This window comes from Cupressus sempervirens, chromosome 8, assembly GCF_028749045.1.
Source record: "Cupressus sempervirens isolate cs-2001-9-10 chromosome 8, ASM2874904v1, whole genome shotgun sequence".
NCBI classification, from domain to species: Eukaryota; Viridiplantae; Streptophyta; class Pinopsida; order Cupressales; family Cupressaceae; genus Cupressus; species Cupressus sempervirens.
In genome coordinates, this window is record NC_143125.1 from 166,900,931 (window position 1) to 166,915,969 (window position 15,039).

The 15,039-nt window shown below is 37.7% G+C and overlaps 1 protein-coding gene across 1 annotated transcript in view; it reads left to right on the forward strand.

Annotated features, from left to right (window-relative positions):
- PRXIIF (peroxiredoxin IIF) overlaps positions 1-15,039 on the forward strand; it is a 48,385-nt gene that overhangs the window by 2,343 nt on the left and 31,003 nt on the right. The window contains exon 4 of the mRNA XM_089797127.1: positions 5,723-5,817. Coding sequence (XP_089653253.1) covers positions 5,723-5,817 — 95 coding nt within the window. The remainder of the gene's footprint in view (positions 1-5,722; positions 5,818-15,039) is intronic.

Here is a 15,039-nt window from a genome sequence, read left to right on the forward strand (position 1 = left end):
TTCTTCATTGTGCGTGCACAAGAAGCAAACAGAAGGACCCTGGAAGCCTCTTTTGCGAATATTCTCCCGTGTGAGACACTTCTTCTGAGCTAACAACCATTAGAAAAAATTACACTTGGGCCAAGAAAAATTATTCCAAACCTTCTTCCACCAGTGCACTTCCGCTAGACCATGCAGGTTCCTATCCAGTGTAGCATAGCCCTGAGCCACGAAGAATTTTCCTTCTGGACTAGGACTCCAAGCCAAAACATCCCTCTCCTTGAGGGAGCTACAAAACCTATCCTCCAACACATGAGAAAGAAGAGCGCGATCCTCTTCAGATCCACCAACAAGCCATTCTTGAGAATCTTTCCAGCAAGTCACCTCCACTTGGCCCAAATGCTTGACAGTTTTAAAGTGCTCCACCTTAAACCAGCCAGCATTAGTAAAAGCGTGACAAAGAGGCTGAAGTTGGGTAAAGCTAGTAATCAAAGGTGGGTGGCCATCCCAAGAGTCCTGCCAAAACAGAGCATTCGATCCATTGTTGCAAATCCAAAACAGACCCTCCTTAATCAGCTGGGCTCCCCTCTTAAGTGTATTCCAAACGCAAGAACCTTTCCCCACCAAAGCGATCCGCGACACATTTGAACTATCAACCCCAGGGAGATACTTGTGAGTAAGAATCCTGGCCCAATCCACTGCTGATTGTTGCACCATCTCCAATACAACTTAGCAGCCAGTGCCGTAACAACAAGTGCCATAGACTTGAGACCAAGGCCCCCAGCATGCTTTGGCCTGCAAACATACTCCCACTTAACTAAGCTCCACTTTGAAGAGAGGAGGGTACCTGACCAAAGAAACTGATGAGAAAGAGCATCAAAATCCTTCACAAAGGAGGAAGGGGGAACTTGCACACAACATCTGTAAATAGGGAGAGTTTGCACCACAGTTTTTAGAAGAACCATTCTCCCAGTAGAAGAAAGCCACTTGTTAGTCCAATGATTGACTTTGCTCTAGAACTTATCCAAGATCCCCTGCCAATACACCCGATACTGCGACCCTAGAGCCAAAGGGACCCCAAGGTATATCAGAGGAAGAGAACCAATCTGAAATCTAAGGATCCTAGCAATCCTGTTTTGAATAGGCTGAGGGGTATTGAAGAAGTAAATGGAAGATTTGTCATCATTGATGCACTGACCTGAAGCCCTTAAGTAGATATCTAGAGCTCGCCTGAAGTTCATAGCTTCACTAATTCTGGCAATGCCCATCAATGCAGTATCATCCACAAACTGAAGGTGAGAATAGGAAGGGAGAGAGTTGTCCCACAACCTTGAATAAGACCCGGCTCCACTTGAGCCTTAATGAATCTTCCAAGACCCTCTGCCATGATAGTGAATAAATAAGGAGATAAAGGGTCCCCCTGTCGAAGTCCTCGAGAAGCACTAAACAAATCAGATGGTTCCCCCTTAACAAGAACTGAGTAGGAAGGAGAAGTCACACAACTAAGAATCCAGTTCACCCACTCCTCAGCAAAACCAAACGTCAAAAGAATATCCTGTAAAAACTCCTAGCTCACCCACTCATAAGCTTGAGCCATGTCAAGCTTCATAAACATAGCCCTTTCCTTAGAATTAGCCATAGAATGAATAGCTTCCATTGCAATCACAACCCCATCCAAATTTGTCTTCCTTCAACAAAACCCCCCTGCTGCGGAGAGATCAGAGAGCTGAGAAGAGGCTTAAGTCTCTTAGCAATCAGTTTGATGATAATCTTATAAGTGACATTACAAAGAGCAATAGGTCTAAATTGAGTCAGCTGATTAGCCCGTTCCTGTTTAGGTATAAGAACCAAGAAGGTAGAATTCATGGACCTGAGCATTTGCTTGTTCCTATGAGATTCTTGAACCACCTCAAGGAGATCAAATTTTACTATTTCCCAGAACTCCTGGAAGAACTCAATCAGAAATCCATCAGGGCCAGGAGCCTTACCTTTCTTCATATTAAACACCACTTTCTCCAGTTCAGGTAGCAAAATAGGACGTAAGAGAGCCTCATTCATTTCCTCAGAAACAAGGTGAGGAATGCAATCCAAGATCGCCCTTTCCTCCTCCCTAGCATCAATATCCTCCTTAGAAAAGAGATCTGAAAAATAATTGATTTCAGCCTTGGAAATATCAATATTGGAAGAAAGGTGATCCCCTTCAGGCGAAATCAAAGAGGATAAAGAATTCCCTTGTCTCCGAGCCTTGACCGAATTATGGAAGAATGCAGTGTTTCTATCCCCCTCCTGAAGCCAGTCAACACGAGATTTTTGCTTCCAAAAAATCTCCTCCCGAAGCTCCCATTTTTCTAGTCCTTTAAGGGCCAAGGATTCAGCTTCACTTAGGTCAACAGTCCTCCCTTGATCTCGAATCAACCGAGTAATGTTGTCTAACTTAGACTGAGCAGCAATTCTCTGCGCCTGTAGGTTCCCAAAACATTGTTTATTCCACTTCTTAAGCCTGTACTTAACATGCTGGAGTCTCTTGTAGAAAGTGTACATTGCTGTCCCATGCGTAGGCATCCCCTCATACCACCAATCCACCATTAAGTCATGCAAAGACTGGTCTCTTAACCACATTAATTGAAACTTAAAAGAATTGTTTTTGGTGATTCCATAAGCAGTAACTGAGAGCTTGATGGGCCAATGATCGGAGCCTCTCCAATCAAGAATTTCTGAGTTGGTTGTCAACCTGTTGTTCATCCAGTAACAGGAAACCAAAAATCTATCCAGTGTTTCTGAGATAGCCTCAACACCACATCTCTTGTTATTCCATGTGAAAACACCATTGTTCGGCTTCACATCAATGAGCTGCAAGGAATCTGTCATATCTCTAAGAAGATTTGCAGAAGGGTCCAGCTTGGCAATCCCACCTCGTTTTTCATCTAGACTAGTAATAGAGTTGAAGTCCCCAGCCAAAATCCATTGGAGAAATGGATCTAAGGCTCGGATGTAACTCATATGAGCCCAAAGATTTGACTTGCTTGAAATATCAATAGGAGCATAAATGTTGGAGAGAAGGCATCTTTCACCAGTATCCAAACAAGAAGCAACCAAAGAAATAGAGGATCTACTAGAAATCCACCATAAGGGAAGAACTTTTCTCGGGTTCCAGAAACAAGCAACCCCCCTTGAACTGTTTCGAGCTCCCACCCCTTGCCAGTTGCCTTGGGGCCAGATGTGAGGAGTGCAATTAGCTAAGCCATCCACTGCAAGCTTAGTTTCCTGGATAAAAACCACATCAAGTAACTGAGAATCAATTAATTTCCGAACAACCTTTTGTCTAGGGATGCTGTTCAATCCCCTAACATTCTATGATAGAACAATCATTTATGGGGGTGAGAGAAGTGAGAATCAATGGGTTTCACAGACCCAGATTCAACCAAAGCATCCCCCATAATCTTCACCCTCACTTGATCCGTCTTCCTACCACTCCTTGACGATTTATCAAGAGGCCCCTTTTTAAAAGATTTCTGTTGTAAGCCTAATGTAGGATGGGCTTTATTTCCCTTGGCCAGATCTGAGGCCCCTTTAGGAGCAGTGGGGGCTGGAACCATCTCTATCGGACTCATCATAACCTGTAACCCCTGGTGATCCTCGGTACTCTGAACCTGAGGATGTAAATCCATATCAATCTGTACATTCTGAGGGTCCTCTGAAGGTAGCAACTCATACTCTTTCTTCTCCTCTTCTTCCTGAACTACATGCAGACCCTTATCATAAGAAAGCTCAACTGGAATACCTTCCTCCTGAACCAGGTCTTCAAGAACAACAAATCTGTTAAACATACCATCATTGTGTCTGTCCAGCCAGGTTCTCTTCTTACCTTTGCCTTTGTTACGAGATTTGACTTGAGTAAAACCCTCCTTATCCACAGGATCAGTAGATACTGTAGCCTTCCCCTTATCACTCTTAAGAGGTCCGGAAGTATCCAAAGGAGCAGGCCTGCATCTGGGACACTTGCGGAGTAAATGGCCATATTCATGGCAAATACGACATCTGAAAGGAAGGGTCTCACAATCCAACTGTTGGATCCATGAAGAGGATCCCATACAAATTTCCATAGAATCTGGTAATGGATTGGTTAAATCAACTTCTACACAAATATGAGCATAAGAGATTACCTTACGATCCTGAGTTTGTGTAGCCGCTCCCACAGGTTTTCCAAGCAGTAATGAGATTGAATGAAGAATATCTTCCCTCCAAAACTCCAGCGGCAGTCTCGTCAACCGCACCCAAATAGGTACCCTCGAGGGGATCTCCTTAGCTGAATTAAAGCCCATGTGCCAAGGCTTGATAAAAGCCCCACCTGATTAAAGAAATAAGGGCCGCCTTCAAATGCCCTATTCCTATTTGACATGCATGAGAAGATAACTAGAAAATAATTATTTGCAGCCAGAATAATCTCCATATCGCCTTCGGGATTCCAAACCTGATGAGCCTAGGAATCCAACGCTGGTAAGGAAAGACGAAGGCCCAAAAATTTGCAAACGAGGGCATGATTTTGCCAATATTCAACATCCTCGGAAATTTGTTTAGGTTGGATGACTAAGACCGGTCGATCTTCCGATCTTTCCAAACATCCATTAACTTTTTTAATTCGGGGTACTCCTTTTGAGGATGAACCTCCATCTCCCAATGCGGATTTACTTATCAGATCTACACCATTGACCAGCGCTGAAGAAGACGGCTCAATCATCTCCATATCCTCAGAAGCAATTTGCGATAATACTGAGCCCCTATTCACCATAGAGCCAACCCAACAATCCACCAGTAAAGGAGGAAGGGATAGGAAACCTATGGTCTCCAATCCCCCCACAACCACCAGCCCAAGAACCTGTTCTTATGCACAATCACAGATAAGTTCTCTCACCCGCAATCAGCAAAAATATAAAATATAAACCTGCAGTACCGCCCAAAACGCAGCTATAAGTTCTCCCACACAGTCAGCAAACCCCACCCGTGCAGCCCCTGCGGATCAGCAAAAATAGACACCCCCCCGTGCACGAAGACGCCTGCACCTCCGGCCAACGCACAGCAAGGAACAGCGGCTAGGGCACATGGGCCCTAGCACTCACCATCGGCCTGCAGAGCGCCATCTCCCTTCAATTTTAATTTTTCTATATTAGTGGTGTAATGAAGAGAGGATTATCTTGAACATATTTTGTATCAGAGCTTTTGCTCCGACAGAGGTTGCTCCCTCAAAGAGGCCTGCCATAGTTCATATTTGATTCATAAATATATAAGCATATTTGCAGCCATTTGATGTATTTATTGAGAGCAATATGTTCCTTTTGCATGTTATTTCTGTTTGATCATCTTTTGCAGTTAAAATCACAACAGATCCAAAATGTTGATGTTAAAGCTCTTCTATGCAGTTTTTTTTGTTTTCCCTAAAATCTTATTTTATAACACGTGTCAAAAAGCAGAGCGAGCTTTGTTCTAGTGGTCAGTCACAAGCAGGAGGCTAACATTCATAAAAATTGTCTATGAAAATAAATAAGTCACCATTTAGATAACAAATTCTCTATAGATTCTGGGTGCTTACTTTTTTAAGTCATGTGACAGGTTTTCATTTTCATTATTGTTGATAAAATTTAGGTATACAAAACCAGATTTTGAAAGTTAACTATGGCCACCTATGGTGTCCCAATATTTGTTAGGTTTACTGATACTGACTATTTGTTTTTCTTTTTCAAATTAGATTGAGTTCTATGGAGATTTTGATGGGCAATTTCACAAGAGTTTGGAGCTAAATCTGGACCTATCTGCTGCGTTGCTTGGACCTCGCTCTCAAAGGTGATGTGCCTATCATGATGAATTTTTTTGTCTATGTTTTTTTCATGTTCTTTTTGCTTGAACAATTCTGTTGATCCTCTCTGAATTGCTACATGTTGTAATAGGTCTTCCAGTTTTGTCCTTTGTGTCTCTATCTAGCTGGTTGGAATCAATCATTTGATTGTGAGGGACACAATAAACTAAATGGCAAATTTGAAAGGTCTTCAATGTTTTTTTCATCAAATAAACAGGTTTAATCATCAGTGGAAGAGGATGACACTATGTTAGATTGTAGACAGATCCCTGTAAATTTTCAGCAAACTAATCTAATAATTGTTGTACCCATTATATCATTTTTAATGAAGTCACCCAAAAGTATGATTACATTTCTGAATTGTCTTAAATTTCCATTGTGTCAGGGGAATGGGTGTTAAGTATGCAAGCAAATTGAAACAATTCCACAAATTTAAAATGATGTTATACTGTTTAACATGAATGCTGATGGTATTCCTCTGGGAGAGTATTCTAGCATTGTTGGAGAGTTGCTACAGTGATAATATGTTGCATTCATGACAGTGTTTGTCATTGATGTCAGCATACATGTCATTCTATAGAGTTTGACAAAACAGCAGACAAAGATTGAGGTCGCGAGGTTCGAGGATTGCAGATGAGGCTATGAGCAGTTGAGGACGTGTTCTATAGAGTGTCTTGATGATGTGGTTAAGTGCGCATGTGGGAATATGAAAACAGTTGACAATTAGTCGAGATTTATTAAAGACAACGTTTAGGCAGAGTTCCTGAGAAGCAGTTACTGATGTTTTGATTATATCTCCTAGCAAAGATAGAATCTGGTTAAGCATGGTTAGGCAGTGGTAGAAGACATGCTGAAGATGATCAGGTTAAGTGAGCAAAGTCTCAAGTGACACGTGTGAAGAATTATAAAGCCTGTGAGCTGACAGTTTGGTTGTAATTGTGAAAAGATGTAATGTAATGTGTACTGTATTATCTTAATGTGGTCCTATATTATAATTATAAATTGGGAAAGCCTCAAAGCCCACTCAATAATTAGTTAGGACTTGGTATAAAGGAAAGTTATTTTTCTTGTAGTAGAGTGTGGATTTGTGATTGTGAGATCCAATGTGGATATTTGTAAAATGCGAGTATGCAAATTTTAAAGTGAGATCCAATGAACCTGATATTGAATATTTTTTGATTAAAGAAGTGTTTGGTGTGGTTAAGACATGACGAGTTGACAGAGAGACAGTATTTGGCAAAGAGGTTGCTGTGGACAGTTGTTTATTGGTATTATTTTGAGAAGGAATACTACTAAGGCTAGTTGGGCAGTGAGTTTAGTGGTCTTGCCCTTGAAGCTATTTGGACGGTGGGTCCTTCTGCCTGTAATATCCCTTGCAATTCTGATTTTAATTTTTTGATTTCTTAACCTAAGAATTTCGTCAAACACTTTGGACACAAGGAATATATCGCTGATTTAAATTATGTTTTTTGTCTAAATGCCAAACTTGAATTGATACGCTTGCAAAACTCCAAACAACCAACACTAAAGATGCAACTATTTTTTTGTATTCTTTTGAAATATATAAGCATTGACTACAAATGAGAAAATATGCATCTACAGCAATAAGACATTAAGGCAATGCCTTCTATGATGTTCAATGATATTCTAATCCCTTATAACAAATTCTGATGTAAAACTCTAATATAAATAAGATTGCAATACCTCACAATTGATTTCTAAATTCTTACACATGCCCTAAGATATTCAAATCTATCCTCCATGCAATGCAAAATGAAATGGATACGAACCTGGAAACCACTCAAAAATCTGGATTTTACTGTAGTGAGTCACTGTAGCAGCGACGGTACTGTAGCAAATCATCGTAGCAATATTCGACTTATTCCTTCAATCATACACCACAATTTGGCCCTAGGCCACAAATTTGGCATAATGAAAAGACTGGTTTGTCTTCTCCAATAGTTGCAACCCTTCAAAGGATCTTTAACCAATATGCTCGAATAGAATACCTGTATGATGTCCTCCCAATACCAAATTCACTGGGTATTTCACCAGCTCAAATGGAGGCACACAAAAGAACTCCGTTCTCCAGTGGCAAATGCTGAAACCCTTGCGCAACGCTCAAAGAAATCAATAATCAAATAAACAAATAATGGATGCTTAGCCATGAAGCTCTCGCCTCTATTTATTCTTTTCCTTCACCCTTCTAGAAGGAAATAAAATATTATTTAATTTCACTCTCTAGAAGCTTCCCCCTTTCGAATACAATAATTAGTTGTGTTTCTCGAAAATGCACTCTAGAAGCTTCTCCCTTTCCAATACAATAATTAGTTGTTCTTCTAGAAAATTAAATTAATTAAATATAAAGTTACCTTTAGATTTATTTATTTATTTATTGACTTTAATTTAATTTATTTCTCCTTATTTCTCCACTTAGCGTTCAAAGAATGAAAGGCGAAGAACTCCACTGAGCACCTAAAAGATGGGGGACATTAAACTGCCTTCCACAACTCCTAACATGGTTGGAATCTCCTCACAGGGATTTAGAGTCTTATAACAAGGACTGAAATGTACTGAATGTAATTCATTGACTCCTAATAGAGTCCATCCTCTTACAAGGAAGTTATTAGTACATCATTTTGTGGGTACCATTCTCACGGGAGGTTTCCCTTTGATCAAGGGTTTCCGTGGTTAACAAATCTGGTGTTATTGTGTATGGTTATCTTCCTATGGTTGTTGCATTTTTTTAATACATATTTCAGATTTAATAAGATTAATAAGAATTGTTTTAATCTGATAAATGATTCACCCCCCCCCTCTCAATTATTTTGGTGGATTTTACTTTCTAACAATTGGTATCAGAGCATCATGTCCTTGAAGGAAATACTTAACAATTTAAGGAGATCCATGGTGAGTCATTTAAGAAAAGAAAGTCCGAAGTTTGATGGAGTTAATTATGATAGTTGGAAAGAGAAGATGAAGACACATTTGCTATGCATGGGTCCTTAATATTGGCTGCTAACTAAGAGCAAGAAAGAAGTAGTTGAAGAAGAAAAGCTTGAGGAGTGTACTAAACCTCAAAGAAAATTGTTTATGTGCAATATGCTTGTTAGAGAAGTGCTTTTGATAGCTCTTTGTGAAAATGAGTATAGTCAGGTAAAATCTTTAAATCTAGCTCACGAAATTTGGAAAGCTTTGGAATCTACTTTTGAAGGTGATAAGCATGTTAGAATGGTCAGATTGCAGAATTGGATATGTTTATTTCAAGAAGCTAAAATGATGGAAGATGACTCTGTAAGAAGTTATTTTAGTAGAATATAAAAAAATGTTGTAGGAATTAAGGTTTGTAATGGAAAGAAAGATGAAGATGAAATTGTATGGAAGATCTTGAAAACTTTGACACGTGCATATAAGTAGATAAAGTAGATGATTGAATAGGTTATACCTTGCACAAAGAATTTCACAAGAGAAACTCTTCTTGGAAGATTGGAATCGGCTGAGATTAGTTTGAGACAAAGTGGAGATCTGCCTATAATTGAGATTGCTTTAAGCGCATTAAGTGTTAGACCTACATTGACAAGCAACAGAGGAAAATCAGAAGAAGACAAGAAGATTGATGAAGGAATTGTCCTACTTGTTGTTGAGTAACATGGATCGTCTTCTGCAAATGTATAGTATGACCATTGTTATTGATATTTTCCAAATGCAGATTTGAGGACTCATAAATATGAGAGGAGGAGACATGTCTCATGAAGAGACATGTCTCTATAGTTAATCATCATTAGTTAGTATATTAATAATATACATATAATATATAAATTATTATATATATAATATAATATATGTAATATATATTATATATATAAAAGAATATTATCTAATGATGATTTACCATCAATAATGAATCTCATGATCATATTAATCTGATTGTAACTACAAACTTATCGTTGCCTCTTAGTTAGGAAGGATTGATATAGAATATATTATGTTCTTGAGTATATGAAGAGATATCATCTCAATATGATATTCCTAGAATGACATATTTAAGGATATCAACATAAATCCATCAACACACACACACACACACACATATATATTAAGTTTTAACATATACTACATATGGAATTTGCTTCGATTCACAATGAGGCTAAATTTCTCAACACTTCCTTTTTAGCAAAAAGGTAATTGAAGCAATTTCTATAACTTTAATATAAGTTTAAACATCACCTTAAGTGAGGTCTATAATAAATTTATGTTATGGTGTTTGGCAAGATTCGGCTCGAAGAACCATAACAATTTAATTTCATGGTGTCTGGCAAAAACCGGCCTAAAGAACCATGATGAGTTGGTTATCAAGGTGTCTGGCAAAATCTGGTCCGAAGAACCATGATGACACTTGCTCTAACACATTTTGGTGTTAGGAGATAGGTCTACTATTGATAAGATTGTCACCTTTCAATAGTTACCTTTTGTTTGTTAGCCTAACTTTCGGCACTCCGGGACAACAACTTAATGTAGTTTGTTATGATAACAAGTCCAACTATTGATAAGATCGTCACCTTTTAATAGCTCCCCTCTAAATATATACATCAATGAAAGATAGTCACCTTTCATGACATAATTAGAACAACATCATGTAGTAACTCACATGATATCCACCATGAACCAAGTCAGAGGGTGGACCCACCATAGCTGCTACTAGAGGGTGGAACAAGGGTTTTCACCTCAGACTTCTCTCTCATAGAGGAGAGTGCATTACAAAGAATATCTCTTAGAACTTGTCCTCATAGAGAAGATATCATCCAAAAAGGATTGCATCTCAAAATTTCTCCCTCTGAACAAAGATCCTGGGAAGTTAGGTCCTATAGTTACTCCTTTTGAGACTCTCTTCACCCAAGGATGCCTCTTGGACTCCCTCTGAATCTTATATTATTCTTTCAACTTTCTAGTGATAAGTCATTATTTCCTCATGATGTATATAGGGGTAGGCCCATCAAAATCATGCAATCACATATATGTATTTTTAGACTCCCTCTAAATATCAATCTTTTGAGCTCCTTGTATAAGGTTGTCTTTGATGAAGTATTAGACTGCCTCATGATATGAAAGGATTCTCATAATCTCAATGGTCAAAGATATTCACTTCATGAGCCTTAATTTATCCAACTAAATCACCAAATGACTAATGAGTTATAGATCAAAGCATCTTTTGAAGCTTTTGTCATAAGATTGAGTCTACACAATATTTGGTAGCACGTGTAAGGTACCAATCTTCTTTTACATCCCTACACATAAAGGAAAAGATCAAGGCAATAACTTTTATGGTAAAAATACGATTAAGAGAGAGAATATAGTAAGTAGATAAATGTAATACTCAACGCTAACAAATATTTATCTATGCATCCTTGATACAAGTTGCTCCAATAAAGGTCCACATACATCAAACAAGAAAATATCTCCAATGGGGAATGTAACATTGGTTAAGGTAATTATTCACCCCCCCACAATGTATAATTCCCACATACTTCATTGTTTATAGAGTTTTTAATCAAGCCCAAATGAGAGACAATTATGATATCAACCTATATATTTGAAATACTTTTCATAGTGGTTATTTGAGATGATGAACAAGAGCTTCCTCATTCTCTAAAAATTCGTTGCTGAATCTATGTCATGTATCATTCCATAAACTTAGGACCATTAGAATGCTTGGGGCAACTGCATTATTGTCCATGTTTCATTGTAGCCTAAATCCTTCAATTATGTTAGTTATCAACAATCTCTTATACAATTAGGTAGATTTCACTCCTTTTCTTAATTTATATCTTCTTCCGTACTTAGAGTTACATCTTTTTCTTATCTTTTCCCATCAGAATATTATATTACACTCTTCAAAATTAAAGAATTATGTTGATTGAGTATATACTTAATGCATATCTAAATAATATCCTTTGATGAATTTTTCTCCTTAGCCAACTTATGAAGTTTTCTTTGCAACTCTTGATCATAATAAGAATATCGATATTCCTGATACCGCTGTATACTTGAGAAAATGGTCGTCTTTGATTGGCTTGATTGCTGTATACATCAGATTTGGAAGACTGAAAAATGTTTATAGTTCTTTAAATGGCCATGCATGTCCTTTACTTCATATTTCAGATGTATATAAGTGCTCACCACCTTCGTGGTGCATTCCATTTAATTTTTATTGCTTCCAATCTAATTGCCATGTTGCTAACGTGGCCTAGGGTATGACAATGACGTGTTAAGTGCTTCACATTGAGCTCGATCAGATTATAGAGAAGCACTAATTAACCACATGAAAATCCTTTCTTCGTGTATTTTCTTCAATACGTAAGGCACCTTTAAACATAGAGCATTGTAGATATTACCCCTTATTGTAATGATGATATTGCATCCTAATTGGGTCTTCATTGTGCTGATGTGGTCTATTTAAACTGGTGATGTGTTCTATTTTATGGCATGAGGATCTCCACATAGAGATGAATTGTATTCTCCAAAGGACTGTTATTTGTATATGGTGGGATCCTTGCCTTACTTCGCAAATGGTTTGATAATATTCGCTTCCTTGTAGTAGATGAGTAGCTTGACTTAGTGAACCTATCCGTCCCACATATTGTGGACCACCTCCTACGCATAGACCTAAATCGAGGCATCAAGGACACGCAACCCAATTGTAGACAAGGACAAAGATCACCTTATATAAGCGACTCTTGCAATCCAACCTCTAACCCCTCAGCTTGTGCTACAACTCAAAAAACACTGCAAAACTCGACACATCCAACAACCCACACAAAGACCTCAACCCACCATTTTGGAGCACCATGCAACTTCCAATCTTCCACTACTTTTGTAATCTTTGTAGAGAAGCAACCTGTGATTCCCAAACACAACTCAACGAGAAGTTGACCTTCCCTCCGCCTGCACCAGTTATTTATTGCATCATAGCGCAACTCCCTTGGCACCATTAGGCCACTATTTCTAAAGTTGAAACAACCTAACCTCAGCACAAAACACATCTTATTCGAGCTCCAATAATTATGATCTCTGCAATCAGACCTACCAAAATTTAGGTTCTCTGCAAGGCTTTCTCCCAGTTCACCCTTTGCAACACACACATATCAACGCTCCCAACAAGTAATTTGAAAATGGAGTAGGGTAAACATTTTCTCATGCGGTTGGAATTTAACAGTCGCTTTCTCACTATTCCTTCTTCTCTAGTAGAGAGTACGCCAAAGTGATTTCAAATCATTTGCCTCGTATCGGTTATTGATGACATGTGCAAAACTTTGTGTCTTTAAATGCCTATTCTTATTTGATTTACATCTGCAATTAGGCTCTGATACCATGTTGAGTAACATGGATCGTCTTTTGCAAATGTATAGCATGGCCATTGTTATTGATATTTTTCAAATGCAGATTTGAGGACTCATAAATATGAGAGGAGACATGTCTCATGAAGAGACATGTCTCTATAGTTAATCATCATTAGTTATATTAATAAAATAAATAACCATATGTATAATATATAAATCATTATATATATAATATAATATATGTAATATATATTTTATATATATAATAAAGTATATATATAAAAGGATATTTATCTAATGATGATTTACCATCAATAATGAATCTCATGATCATATCAATCTGATTGTAACTACAAACTTAACACTTATGAGAAGAGAACCTAAAGGTAAGAAAATCTTTAATGTTGGACTTGCAATGAATATGGTCACTATGCCCTAAGAGAGTAAAGATGTATATAAGGAACTTCAAGCCTAGGAAGACCAGAGAATGTCTTTATGCAAATGATGAGTATTTAGAAGCTAGCGTGGAAAGATTTTTAAGTGAAAGTGATGAAATAGGATTTGTTGCTACTAAGGAAGAAAGTCCTAAAAAAGAAGTTAGAGAAGAAAAAGCATTAGTGTCACAAGTTGAAAGGAAGAAATCTGATTGGATTATAGATAGTGGTTGTTCACATCATATGACTGGAGATATGAACAAGTTCATTGAATTGAACAGTTGTGATGGAGGAATTGTTAGAGTTGGAAACATGCAGTCTGTCACATAAAAGGAATAAGATCTATTACTCTTAAATGGAAAGTGTAATGTCTGTAGTGTTAAATGGATTAGACAAACCTGCAAGTAAATTGATTAGAATCACAATAATAATATTTTTATTTACATTATTACTCTACTCTCTAATCTACCCTAATCTCAAGGACGTCTCTAGATCGGGCTTTCTATCTCATGGCTACCTCGCCGTCTTCTCGAGAGCGCACCCCTTAAGATTCTTTGTGGACGGAACATCCTCTATCTAAGGCCAATCACATATGCATATGTTGACAACATCAAAATATTTTGGCACATGAAGATTATTGATTCCCGACCATGGTGGTCATATGCATATGTTGACAACATCAAAATATTTTGGCACATGAAGATTATTGATTCCCGACCATGATGGTCAGATGAAGATCTTAACATCTTGCATATCCCATGCTTCGAATCTCATTAATCTCTATGGTGCTAACCCCATAAGTTAACACAATATTATCTAATTTCCATTATTCTTTATATAGGGATTATTAAAAATATGCTCATTTTATTTCCATAAAAAATTCTTTGTCTTCAGCTATTGAATTTCTCATATAAACGTGTATGCTTAATAAACTTAGGAAAATCAAAGTTATTAATAACTACAATTCATTATCTTTAACAGTGGGGTCCACCTTCCAAAGCTTGCATCGCATATGGAATCCCTTGCCTATGATATGACTTATTTCTGAGGCGTACTTGTCCGACGTGGTATATCTATGTGTACTTGGTCGTGAATTGAAATGCTCGTCTGTGTTGAGGGAGGTTACAATTACGGGTGGCAATTGTCCTTCATCCGATGTGATTGGTGTATAAGTAGGTATCGTCATTGACGATGTCTAAGATGTGACTGCCCAATATCCAATCTTTTTTATTTCCTTCGATGCCCCCTATGTCTTTGACCACTACTTATTAATATAGGCATGAAGTGACGTGACCCCAATCGGGTCTTTTTGATTATAAATTTTTTGGCGGGCCCACATTTTTTTATGAACATATACTTTATTTAATTATGATTATAGTTATTTGATTTATAATTGTTCTTGGGAATAAAAAATGACAATTTGCAAACTTAAAAACAA